The following is a 14038-nucleotide window of genomic DNA, read 5'->3' on the forward strand; positions in this document are numbered from 1 at the left end:
AGAGGTTACAGCCTGCTGGAAGCACTAGCGAGGTTGGCACCGTAAGCACATTCAGGAAAGACGGGCGGGAGTCGATCATCGACATTACCTTCTGCAGTCCATCGCTAGCAAGCAACATGAACTGGAAAGTAAGCGAAGAGTACACCCACAGTGATCACCAGGCGATCTGCTACAGCGTTGGCCAACGGAACCCTACGGCCATGCAGAGAAACAGAACATGCGAGCGAAAGTGGAAGACGAAGGCCTTCGACAAGGACCTCTTCGTTGAGGCACTCCGTATGGACAGTGACACTCCAGACCTAGATGCGGTAGAGCTAACAAGAGCGATTACAAGGGCATGCGACACTACAATGCCACGGAAACGGGAGCCAAGGTACAGACGACGTCCTGCGCATTGGTGGAACGAGACACTCGGCACTCTCCGTGCTGCCTGTCTAAGAGCCAGAAGACGCTACCAGAGGGCAAGAAACCTCCCGGATAGGGAAGAGCGGAAGTTAGCGTTCCAGGAGGCCAGAGCCGCATTTAAAAAGGAGATAATCGTGAGCAAGTCGAACTGTCACAAAGAGCTATGCCGAGAGGCCGACGCAAACCCCTGGGGTGACGCGTACCGAGTCGTGATGGCAAAGATTAAAGGTCCAGCGACGCCAGCAGAAATGTGTCCAGAAAAGCTGAAGGTAATCGTGGAAGGTCTCTTTCCGAAGCACGAACCAACGACGTGGCCACCAACACCGTATGGTGAGGAGGACGAAGCAAGTGCGGAAGCTCGGCAGGTCTCCAATGTCGAGCTGAATGCAGTAGCGAAAAAACTGAAAGGGAACAAAGCCCCGGGTCCGGACGGGATCCCCAATGTGGCGTTAAAATCGGCGGTCCTAGCTTACCCCGACATGTTCAGGACGGTGATGCAGAAATGTTTGGAAGAAGGCCACTTCCCAGACATATGGAAGGTGCAGAAACTGGTTTTACTGCCAAAGCCTGGAAAACCGCCGGGGGATCCAGCATCGTTTAGACCGATATGCCTGTTGGACACACTTGGGAAGCTGCTGGAGAAGGTCATCCTTAACAGGGTGGTGCCGTTCACAGAAGGAGAACGTGGACTGTCACAGCTGCAGTTTGGATTCCGGAAGGAAAAGTCGACGGTGGATGCTATCCGGACGGTTCTGGAGAAGGCCGAGAAGGCGTCAAAACAGAAGAGGAGAGGAAACCGGTACTGCGCCGTAATCACAATCGACGTCAAGAACGCGTTCAATAGCGCCAGTTGGAAGGCCTTCGCCGTCGCGCTGCATAGAATGCGAGTTCCAGACTACTTGTGTCGGATCTTGAAAAGTTACTTCCAGAACAGAGTCTTGGTGTACGACACTGAAGCTGGGCAGAGGAGGATGAAAGTGACGGCGGGAGTTCCACAGGGCTCCATCCTCGGGCCAACGCTGTGGAACGCTATGTACAACGGAGTGCTTACGTTGCAGCTACCCACAGGCGTCGTGCTCGTGGGTTTCGCGGACGATATCGTCCTATCAGTAATAGGCGAGACACTGGAAGAGGTGGAGATGTTGGCGGCAGAATCGATCGGCATCATCGAAAACTGGATGGATGGAGTCAAGCTAAAGATAGCCCACCACAAAACGGAGGTACTTTTGGTGAGCAACTGCAAGGCAGTGCAGCGAGTGGAAATCTCCGTCGGAGAACACGTAGTAGCGTCGAAGCGAGAGCTGAAGCACCTGGGTGTGATGATTGACGATCGGCTAAACTTTAATAGCCACGTCGACTATGCCTGTGAAAAGGCGGCGAAGGCGATCAACGCACTGTCGAGGATTATGCCAAACACCGGTGGTCCGAGAAGCAGCAAGAGGCGGTTGCTAGCTAGTGTGTCATCTTCGATACTGCGGTACGGAGTCCCAGCCTGGGGTGCGGCGCTGAAAACAAAGCGAAATCGGATGAAGCTAAACAGCGCGTTCCGGCTCATGGCCATGCGAGTAACGAGCGCGTATAGAACAATATCGTCGGAGGCAGTTTGTGTGATTGCAGGGATGATCCCGATCTGCATCACCTTGGAGGAGGACATCGAGTGCTATGAGCGGAGGAGGACCAGCCAAGTGAGAACGTTGGTGCGAACGGCCTCAATGACAAAGTGGCAACAGGAATGGGATTCCACGGAGAAAGGGAGATGGACCCATCGGCTCATCCCTGATGTGTCGACTTGGGTGAACAGGAAGCACGGAGAAGTGAACTTTCACCTAACCCAGTTTTTGTCTGGTCACGGCTGCTTCAGGCAGTACCTACATCGGTTTGGCCATGCCGCTTCGCCCTTTTGCCCGGAGTGCGAGAACGTGGAGGAGACACCGGAGCACGTAGTGTTCATCTGCCCCAGATTCGAGGAAGTAAGAAGATCGATGCCGGCATTAAGCGTGGACAACGTCGTCGACGAGATGTGCCGCACTGAAGAGACGTGGAATGCGATCAGCAGGGCAGTCACTAAAATGCTGACGGAGTTGCAGAGGAAGTGGAGGAGCGACCAGCAAGCTGGGATCGCTTAAAGAGTAAGTGCATAGACGATGAGCACAGTTTAGAAGCGACAAAAAGTGCATGAGCACTATAACAGAAAAGCGCATGAGCGCATTGCCCCCCCCTGAAGCAGTCGCATCAGTGGTACCAGGGGGAGTGAGGCATCTAGGTGTAGCAGAGTTTTTCCAATCGGTTTTCTCTGCTGGGGAGGTTGGGAGGAAAAAAAAAACATGAGACAAGACATAATCAACAACAGTAGGCCACGGGGCCGGATCACAACGTCCGAGGCCATACTGTCCTGGTCGTTACGTCGCGTTTTTTTGCGAAATAACGTCCAAAAGTTTGGATACGTCACAATATCCTATGTGCCTTCTTTCCTTGGACTTTGTGACATATCTGCATGTTTGGACGTTATGCCCCGGAAAAATGCACCATAAAGCCCTGAGACATTATGGCCTCGGACGTTATGATACTGCGCACTCGGCTTTAAGAGACTTTCAGCCCTTGGCTGATTCGTCTCTACTGTCCACCGTATCCTTCCGGCTTTGGCCACCTTCTGGATGCTGGGCTCGCCGTAAAGTGTAGCGAGTTCGTGTGTGTATTTGGTTTTGAAGAGGGACTTTAACCTTATGGTCATTCGTCCCTAGGGCAGCGAGCTAGTGGTTCATCCTTCTCCGCCACACACCGTTCTGCACACCGCCGAAGATCGTCCTTAGCACGCGTCGCTCGAAAACTCCGAGTGCTTGTAGGTCCTCCTCGAGCATGGTCCATGTCTCGTGCTCGTAGAGGACCACCGGTCTTATTAGCGTTTTGTACATGGTGCATTTGGTGTGTGTGTGTGAATCTTTTCCCACCGCAGTTTCTTCTGGAGCCCGTAGTAGGCCCGACTTCCGCTGATGATGCGCCTCCGAATTTCACGGCACACGTTGTTGTCAGTTTTGGTTGCGACTGTGATAGAATGTAACTTGAAAATGGCTTTTTCTCTCTCGACGAAATTCAAATACAGCTATTTTATTTAAGCATGTACTTTGTTTTTGAGGCATTCACCACCAGTCCGACCTTTGCTGCTTCGCGTTTCAGGCGGGTGTACAGCTCTGCCACCGTTACAAATGTTTTGGCAATAATGTCCATGTCGTCCGCAAAGCACACAAATTGACCGGATTTTGTGAAAATCGTTCCCCGGCTGTTCTGCTGTTATATGCATAATTGTCCCATGTTATATGGGATTCCCATATAACATGGGACAATCGGGCGTAGAACGGCAGTGTTGAGCCCGGCACGTCGCATCACACCTTCCAGAGCGATGTTGCTCTCTGAAGCAATACCTTCTTGGTGGTTCCGAAGAGACGAAGGGTTTGGCGGCCATAGGAATGTGCTTTAGTGGGTCGAGGAGAGAGTAGTCCTGGCTTTTAGGCAGCATCCATTTATTACGTAACGCTAAAATCGACAATTTTTGGCCCCCCCCTCCCCCCTCCGTAACGCTTTTTTGTATGAAAACCCTAAATTTTTTGTATGGGCCGTAACGCTCTGCTGTACTCCCCCCCTCCCCCTAGAGCGTTACGTAATTTGTGGATGGTGCCTTACTAGTGTTGTAGAAAACGGCCTTAACCCCACACTACCCTAACCTTCCTGTTAGGGTGTCTGTTGAGCAGATTTTATCCCCTATGGTTTAGAAGAAAAAAAAAGAGCGATGTTGAAAAGTAGGCATGAGAGTCCATCACCTTGTCGCAGCCCTCGGCGAGATTCGAATGAACTGGATAGTTCACCCGAAACCCTTAAGCAGTTTTGCACACCGTTCATCGTTGCTTTAATCAGTCTAGTCAGCTTCCCGGGAAAGCCGTTTTCGTCCATAATTCTCCATAGCTCTGCGCAGTCGATACTGTCGTATGCCGCTTTGAAGTCGATGAACAGGTGATGCGTTGGGACCTGGTATTCACGGCATTTCTGGAAGACTTGCCGTACGGTAAAGATCTGCTTCGTTGTCGACCGGCCGTCGATGAAGCCGGCTTGGTATCTTCCCACGAACTCATTCGTTCTAGGTGACAGACGACGAAAGATGATCTGGGATAGCACTTTGTAGGCAGCATTCAAAATAGTGATAGCTCTGAAGTTCTCACATTCCTAATGGTCGCCTTTCTTGTGAATGGGGCAGATTACCCCTTCCCTCCACTCCTCCGGTAGATGTTCGGTTGCTTCTACACACCTGTGCGTCTGTTCCCCAGGAGGAGTGGCTCACAACAGCGTCTGATCCCCATGTTAGGGGCGGCTGATTGACGTCCAAGTGCCAGGCTGTGCACTGTGGTCCTTCGGAAAGTATGGGGTTGTTTTCCAGCCCTACGGATCAGCCGTAAACACCCATTGTAACGGAAAATCAGCAACGAACCGAGCGATAATACGAACCGAGACCAACGGCAATGACCCCAGCGAACAAAAATGACTTGCTATTGGAAACTCGATACAAGGAACTGCCGATCTCTCAACTTCATTGGGAGCACCAGCGTACTCACCAGTCTACTGAATTACCGCGGGTTCGGCATGGTAGCGCTGTTGGACAGTATCTATGGGGCGAACGTTTAGAGGTAATCATAGCGTCTACCAGAGCTGCGGCAACACACGTAAGGATGACATCGCAGCTGAACTCATCAAGATGGGCCCAGAAAAGTTGGCCACCTGTCTGCACCGGATGACAGTCAGGATCTGGGACATCGAACAGCAACCGGAGGAGTGGAAGGAATGGGTAATCCGCCCCATTTACAAGAAAGGTGATCATTTGGAATGTGAGAACTTCAAAGCGATCACTACTTTGAATGCTGCCTAGAAAGTGCTATCCCAGGTCATCTTTCGTCGTCGGTCACCTAGAACGAATGAGTTCGTGGGAAGTTATCAAGCCGGCTTCATCAAAGGCCGGTTGACAAAGGACCGGATCTCCACCGTAAGGAAAACCTCCAGAAATGCAACGAATACCAGGTCCCAACGGCGTTGGGCCAATGCAACATCCGCTTATCGATTTCAAGGCGGCATACAACAGTAGTATCGATCGCACAGAGCTATGGAAAACCATGGACGAAAACGGCTTCCATGGGAAGTTAGCTAGACTGATTAAAGCAACGATGGATGATGTGCCAAACTGCGTAAGGGTTTCGGGTGAACATCCAGTTCATTCGAATCTTGCCGGAGACTGCAACAAGGTGATGAACTCTTAGGGCTACTCTTCAACATCGCTCTGGAAAGTGTTACGCGATAAGCCGGACTCATCAGCCGTAGCGCAATTTCCATAAAATCCGGTCAACTTCTGCAGACGGTCAATCTGGTCAATTTGTATGTTCTGTTGGACATTATCGACAGGAATTTTGGAACGGTTGCAGAACTGTACACCGACGCAGCGAAGGTTGGACTGGTGGTGAATACTTACCTTACCGATCAGGCTATGGCCGGAGTGGCCTCTGCTGTATTTGTCTCCATTCCACTCGGTCCATGGCTATTTGTCTCCAGTTTCGCACTCTGCGTATGGTCGCAGATCGTCCTCCACTTGGTCGACCCACCTAGCTCACTGCGCACCACGTCTTCTTGTACCGGTCGGATGACTCTCAAGAACCATTTTAGTCGGGTTGCTATCCGACATCCTGATGACGTGACCCGTCCACCGTATGCTTCCGATTTTCGCGGTATGGACGATGGTTGGTTCTCTAAGCAGCTGATGCAACTCATGGTTCATTCGCCTTCTCCAAGTCCCTTCTTCCATCTGCACTCCACCGTAGATGGTACGCAACACCTTCCGTTCGAAAACTCCAAGGGCGCGTTGGTCCTCTGCACGTAGGGTTCATGTTTCGTGCCCATAGAGAACGACCGATCTAATCAGCGTTTTGTAGATGGTTAACTTCGTGTTACGGCGAACTTTATTCGATCGTAGAGTTCTGCGGAGTCCAAAGTAAGCACGATTTCCTGCCACAATGCGCCTCTGAATTTCTCTGCTGGTGTCGTTGTCGGCGGTCACCAGTGAGCCCAAGTACACGAATTCTTCAACCGCATCTGGTGGTGAATGCGTGAAAAAAAGTGCATGCTGGTAGGCAGAACTGAACACGACCGAATCTGTCTAGGCAGTAATATGAGGTTTTTATGCCAATTTGAGCATGGCCATATGATGAACTCAAACTGGCTTTTCCACCCATCACAAAAAAAAATCATTGAGGCTTTCAAGCCAGATAGAAAGAGCAAATACATTGATTGATTGATTTGTCTTTATTTAAGAGACTTTCAGAGCAAATAAATAAATAAATATCACAACAGAGGGGGATATCTTCGAGGTGACGAAGGAATTCCTCCAGGATCCAGTGGAAGCCCTGCTTACAACCGGCTCCAGAAGAACCAACAATCTAAAAAGCTTCACTCCTCACACCAAATGGACCATGTACAACACGTCAATAAGACTGGTGGTCCTCTACAGACATAGGGCGTGTACTATGCTCGAGGAGGACTAGTAAGACCTTGGAGTTTTCGAGCGGCAAGTGCTAAGTATGATCTTCGGCGATGTGCAGGAGAACGGTGTGTGGCGGACAAGGATAACCCACGAGCTCGCTGCACTTTATGACGAACCCAGCATCCAGAAGGTGCCCAAAGCCTGTGTGTCCTTATACCCTTGCTGGAAGAATCCCATTTCGTCTGCCAGTACAACATAGACGATGTTCTGGCGATCCATTTAGCGCCTCTTCTGTCGCGACGCTCGAAACACTATTCGTCATCTGCCATCACTAGTGCTCCATGATCATGCCCGCTAACACACATACCGCGTACAGTCACTATATACACAGTCTGGCGGACTGTCACTTTCGACCGGAGCCAATCGAGCATGACGTCATAGTGTCCACACCGATAAATGCTACACCGTGACGTCATGCTCGATTGGCTCCGGTCGAAAGTGACAGTCCGCCAGACTGTGTATATAGTGACTGTAATACCGCGTCCTTTGATACCGTGCGGTATGCGCTGGCTATCCTAAGACACATCAGTCTGTGGGAACTCTCGAGTCGCTTCTCGATTAACCACTGGCGTACTCGACCACATAGCGACGCCATATCGTAAGTATGGAAACCGTACTAATGCGAGCAGCTTACGCTTGCTCGAGACTATTGCCGAGCTATTTCACATTGTTTTTGTTAATAGGGTATGTGTTCCATCAGTAATCTCACGCTCCCATATTCATCCTATCCGAAAACAAGCGATTACGGCACCGATTGATTCCGTTCTTTTTGTTTTCATGGGTGTCCACTCCTAACAAAAAATACAAAAATAAGAAACAGAACAAACAGCGCTTCAATCCTTTGTTTTTCGTAGGATGAAAATGGGAGCCACATGCTTAATAAGGGAGCGAATACCCTACCATTATCGCCATGCTTGTCCTTTTTTGCAGGTATAGTCCACGTGGCTCCCGAATTTCAGCTTATCGTCAATCACGACCCCCAATTGCTTCAGTGAGTGCTTGGAGTTGATCGTACACCCGCCTGTGGTGACCACTGCCTATTGTTCAGACTAGCGATTGTTTACCACCACCACCTTCGTTTTGTGGAGCACGAGTGCCAGCTGTTCTCTACTTCCTGCTGTTGGTTCCACTTCTTCTATTTACTCGCCGTTTACCACGAGGGTAATATCATCGGTAAAGCTGACCACCTCTACGCCCGGTGGAAGTGTCAGCCTTAATACGCCATCATACGCCGCGTTCCATAGCACTGGGCCCTGGATGGAACCCTGAGGTATCCCCGCGGTGATGTTGTAACTCCTCTAGCCTTCCTCGGTGTCATAGATTAGAACCCTATTCTGGAAGTAGTTTTTCGGTATCCAGCATAGGCTATCCGGAACTCCTAGGTGGTATGTGGCGCAGTCGATGGCGGCCCAGCTGAAGCTATTGAACGCATTCTTTACGTCCAGCGTAACGACCGCGGAATAGCGGATTCCAGTTGGCTTCTTTTGGAGTGCTATCTCGGCCTGTAACCAAAACACAGCCGTAGATCGAACCTTCCGGAAGCCGATCCGGTTATCCAAAAAGTTGAAGCATCTGGTTTCTTAGTAAAGAACATCAGTCTCGACAGAATGATTCGCGAAAATGTTGCCCAGTGGTGTCCAGAAGGCAGATAGGTCTGTATGCCGATGGATCGCTCAGGTGGCTTCCCTAGTGGCTTCCCAAGTTTGGGCAGTAGAACATATCTTTGCCTTTTCCACCTCTCCGGAAATTCACTTCTGTCTAGGCACATCTGCAAAGCCATGCTGAACATGTCAGGGCTAGCCTCGATGATCGTCTTGATGACTCCTGTCGGGATACCATCTGGATACGGAGCCTTCTCTAATAAACGAACACCGTACACGGACCGTACTGTAAACAGTTCAACAATACCACATATTGTTCTAATTATTGTATCCCGAATGGGTGGTTAACCATAAGATGTGGTTATCGTTCAATTAATAAGTGTGGAAGTGCTCAAAGAACACTAAGTTGAAGCGAGGCAGGCCAACTCCCAGTGGGGACGTAGAGCCATAAAAAAAGAAAGAAGAAGATGATTATCGTTTATGCGGGTTGTTCAACTTAAGGCCGCACGGGACGACGTGTATTTTTTCCTATCTTTCCTCTCTTTCTCACAATTTGCCTCGCAGTTTTGAAGATGCAAATATCAATTTCCACAACAGTGACGTAGCTGAAATTTCAGTCGATTGTGCACCGCAAATGAACGATCAAATTTCTAGCCAATAATATGAAGTAGAAGTTGAGATTTTCTTCTTACTAGCAACAGAGCAATGGCGGACGATTCAACCACCGTCCCGTCCGACCTTAAGGGGCTTCGCTATTGCGATGGGTTCGTCGTTCGTCATCGGGGTGATTTCACATTGGCCAGTTTGGTCATAGGGAACGGAGGCTCATGGTCTTGTATCGTGGCGCGGGAACAACGATCCCATGATCTTCTGCAGCATCTCGGGGGAGTGTTCTGGGGGTGTGTTGGCTGCCAGGCATAGATTTTTGAAGCACGCTCGTTTACGTGCATTAATCTCTTTTTGCAGAGCCAGGTTTAGCCGCCCTGTAGGCCCACTTCACTCCATTCTACCCTTATCGGTGCTAGCTCTTTGCATCCTCAGCCTAGCTCTTAGGTAGGATGCACGACTAGAAAATTATATTAAGTAGAGAATCTAGCATGCATATCGTGTGGCAGAAAAGAAGATACTCGATGCCCAAGGAATTCCAGGAAATTTTCTTTGCGAAAATTCCCTGGACCAACCGGGAATCGAACTCGTCACCCTCAGCATACCTAGTCATGCTGATCGCTGAATACCCATGTCCTAGCCCACGCCTTTTTCGGTCGAATGTTACTGATGTGCGACTTAGGGCAACACAGTTTTCAAAATCTGTAAAAATACCTACAGTTGAACTGTACTTGACCTTTATTGTTTTCGGCACTCCCTCGCCAGAACAACGACACAGTAACCACGTGACATTGACATTGTAGACGGCTAGAATTTATTGCACAAAATACGGCTCGTTGGAGACCAGCTCCTGCACATGAAGCAGACCCTTTCGTTATACTTATAGCGCAAACTTTCAAGGACGGGCCATAAATTTCACCCTGAAACGGCTTGGTAATGGCGATGGTGGCGAGGCAACGCAACGGCGCGCCGGTGTATGCAGTAATTTACTTACCAAAATAATACTGCTGGCACTGAAAGCGTAACCACTGAGCAGGTCCTCACTGTTCAAGTACACCAAGTAGAACGTGTGGTACAGCACGTTGGACACGAACAGCATGGCCGTCCGGTACAGCAGCCCTATCCTGTGAACGACACAAAGGGAAGGAAGCAGAATGTATACAGTTATAGGTTGGAAACACGACGTGTAAAAATTAAGGAGTTTATAGTGATACCGCATGTTTTAAATAAATTTTATAGTAGGAAATTGAAAGCAGCTGATTAGTAACTAAATCGATATTTATATCTTTTATGCAATTCAGCATCATAATTTATATTTTATAGAACTCATTTTGGTATCATAATGTCCAACTTTTTCGAACTGTTTCATAATGCAACTGAAATGAGTTGCATAATGAAAAATAGTTGAATTAAGTTCATAATGCAACTCATTTGAGTTGCATTATGAACATTATGCAACTCAAACGAGTTGTATAATGAAAAAAAAAAAATCATTGCATAAAAATTTGTATGGAACTCGTTGCAAAACTCGATTTTTTCAGCACTCTTCGTATTTATCCAACTCGGCAAGCCTCGTTGGATAAATGTACGACTCGTGCTGAAAAAATCAACTTTTTGCAACTCGTTACTTAAATAACTATTTTGATATCATCTTGTTGCTTGTCTCCCAATTACCGAATTATAAACATTGAGTTTTTGCGACATCTCTAGTAGGTCATAACCACTTACTACAGAGGAGAGAACAGCATTGAACGGTAGTTTTCACCCCTTCCTAATTTTTAGAAAGAATGTATGAACGGTGGTAGGTATTTCCTGGCAGTTTAATTTCTGCCAAGTAAACCTGGATAAAATTGGTACGTTTATTGGACGGGACTGAATTTGTTCTGCTGGTGACAAAAAAAAACACGTCGAAAACGAACAAAGTTATGAACATATACAATACATATGCTGGGCTAGACTTGGTGCTGAAGTAACAATTTCAATAGCTGATGCGTTACTGCAAACTTTCATTACTAGATTTAGCATTTGATGTTGCATTCACAGTAACAAGCCAAAGAATGGTGTAAATGGATTCACAATCTTTATGGAGCGGACCTAGAGTGATGGTTAAGGCACGTTACTATCACGCCGAGGACCTCGGATCGAATCCTACTGCCGACAAACACCCAAAATGTGAGATCTTCCTTCGGAAGGGTCCCAAGATGAATTTAAGCCTGGGGTGAAAATTTCGTTAAAAAGATCTTATTTTCATCTTTTAATGGTGTAAAAACTAAAAAAATAGTTAAGCGCGTTTAATTCAATTTTGAAATAATGAAAACTTAAGGACAGACTTGTTAGAATTCCACAATGGCCGACTTCGGCACCTACTCACGGTTTTGAGGGCACAAATTTCTTCGTAAACAAAACCAGCGCACCTGAGCTTCTCATTTTAATCTTATTACAAGTGAACAAGAACAGAATAATAACATACATTGTTGTTTGAAGCTTGCTTCTTGAGATTTGTGCGTCTGAAGTTCTCATGCACTGTTGAAGCGGGTTGTCAAGACGTTTGTCCTTAAGCCGGGTTTGTCCTCTTCGTCCGCCAATATCCAACCAGGATAAAAATATTAAGAATAATGCATACTACAAAAAAAAATCAATGAGTTATAACATATTGGATGCCTACCGTGTCTTATAAGGTAAACCGAACTGAGTAACCAATCCCTTAGAAGAAACGGTTTCTCCCAACATATCCGCCAAAATAAAATTTACTGAACCAAACAATAAACTTTAAGTCATTGATATGGATCTCCTCTCCACACACGAATAAAGTTGAGAACACTACTTCAAAACCATTGACTTTTTCAACGCCAAAAAATAGAGAGAAATAAACCATGATAAATACGAAATCCATTTTCACACTTTATCACTCACGAAACCAAGTACAAAAAAGTCAATGCGCGATCAGGCTAAAAGTTTTTCCAGACTATACACACACTGGCAGCTGCAGTTGTGACAAAATTATACAAAAAAAAACAGCAACAAAAGCTACAATGTCCAAGTTTAAGGCAGCTGATTCACTTTTTTCTTCCCTTTATTTGCTACGTGACATACACACAACACATAACATAGCCGAACTTCTTATCCACTCCATTCTCCATTCAGTGCCAGTCGCAACTGCATCTTTCGCCCGATCTCTCAGGCTGGCTGCTTTAAAATCGAGCTGCACGACACAGCACGAGAAAGTTTCATTTTATATCTTGGCCAGGCAGGGAAGGCTTTTGTCGTGTAGTTTTCCCCATACCCGGTGAGTGCGAGATGTCGAACTCTTTGGCATGCCGAAATTTACGACGGTGAAGTCGACGACGACGACGACGACGGTGGATAAATCCAAGAAAATGCCCCCGAAACCCCAGAAATAAAGGATCTCCGGCTGGGTGTGATAAATAGAGAGGGATCCTGTTATTTCGGAGGAAAATTTGCGGTGCTGATGCAACTGTGTTTCATTTTGGATGCACAATAGACCTGGGGTGCATTCAACGGAAAGGGAAGGATGCCTTACTGGCTGTCCACAGAATTACATGACAAGGTGAGTTGATCTGACTAGACTTGAGCGGTTTGTTTGAAACAATGCAGTTCATTTTTGTTTCCTGAGATACTTGGTAACGCCACAAAGCAAATTTCTTGTAAAATTTATGAGCGCGTTTATAACGGGATTCTTGAAAGAGAGATTGGATTGGATTCGTGAAGGAAGAGTTCAAGTAAGTATTCTAGTTGCTATTTTGGATTCGCTTCACTATGAACTTATTTCTGCTGGACTACAATTCGTTCCGTTGAATCTACGCTGAATGAAGAATGATTCTCTACTGGACCTGATTCATGTCCATGTCCAATCGCGTTGCAGTCATCCTGGACAACAAGTGCTTTTACGTCCTCATTTACCGCAAACAGACATCGTGTGTGCGATAAGCCAAGATGCGCCGAGCTCTCTCTCGTTAACTACTAAATATTTCTGTTGTTCTTTCGGCATCCGTATGACATAGCCAGCCTAAAGCAGCCTGTCGTGTTTTAGTAGCTTGACAATATTCATCTCCTATTACGGATTGTGCGATATTTGCCAGAAAACCGTTCGCCAGAAAACCATTCGCCAGAATGACAAACGCCAGAAAACTGTTTGCCAGAATGTACCATTTGCCAGAATACTATTTGCCCGAAAGTACCATTTGCCAGAATGTACCAATCCCCAGAATTTAATATTAAATATTAAATTCTGGGGATCGGTACATTCTGGCAAATGGTACTTTCGGGAAATTGAAATTTTCTCCGTTTTCTAAGAATTAATTGAAACTAATGATGTGATGATGATGTGGTGGATATATTTCAGTCCGTTGACCTAAAAAATGTCGCCAGTTTCAATCTTTTGCAATAATTCAAAATGTTCACTGCTAGGATGACCTCTTGGTTTGTTTCGATAAAGGACGACTAGGACTAGAACAACGAAAACAACTACTACAACGAAATGATTCAGCGGTAGTTTTTGAGCAAAGAGAAAATCGATCATTGCAGATACGCCTGTATGATACTACACGTTAGACTTCGATGTAACTAGGCTATAAGTGCATAGGTGCACAAACATCTGGTACAATGAAAATACTGCTGATCGAAATCCATTAGGTCGAATGGTCAATGAGTAGAATGATGATCACGAATCGCAATTCAGTGATTATGGAACAGGAAACGGAATAATTCCTTAAATTTGTTCGGATTTCCAATAATTAGCTGATACTTCTACAATATTATTATTGCCTTATTGTTTTACCGCAATCAACAAATAATGTCAAAATCTAGTCTTACTAACTAAGAAGAACAGCCTATG

General features: G+C 46.8%; 1 protein-coding gene across 1 annotated transcript in view; it reads right to left on the reverse strand.

Annotated features, from left to right (window-relative positions):
• LOC109418248 (uncharacterized) overlaps positions 1–14038 on the reverse strand; it is a 755006-nt gene that overhangs the window by 30287 nt on the left and 710681 nt on the right. The window contains exon 20 of the mRNA XM_062850749.1: positions 10178–10307. Within this exon, the coding sequence (XP_062706733.1) occupies positions 10178–10307 (130 nt within the window). The remainder of the gene's footprint in view (positions 1–10177; positions 10308–14038) is intronic.

This window comes from Aedes albopictus, chromosome 2, assembly GCF_035046485.1.
Source record: "Aedes albopictus strain Foshan chromosome 2, AalbF5, whole genome shotgun sequence".
In the NCBI taxonomy this organism is placed as follows: domain Eukaryota; kingdom Metazoa; phylum Arthropoda; class Insecta; order Diptera; family Culicidae; genus Aedes; species Aedes albopictus.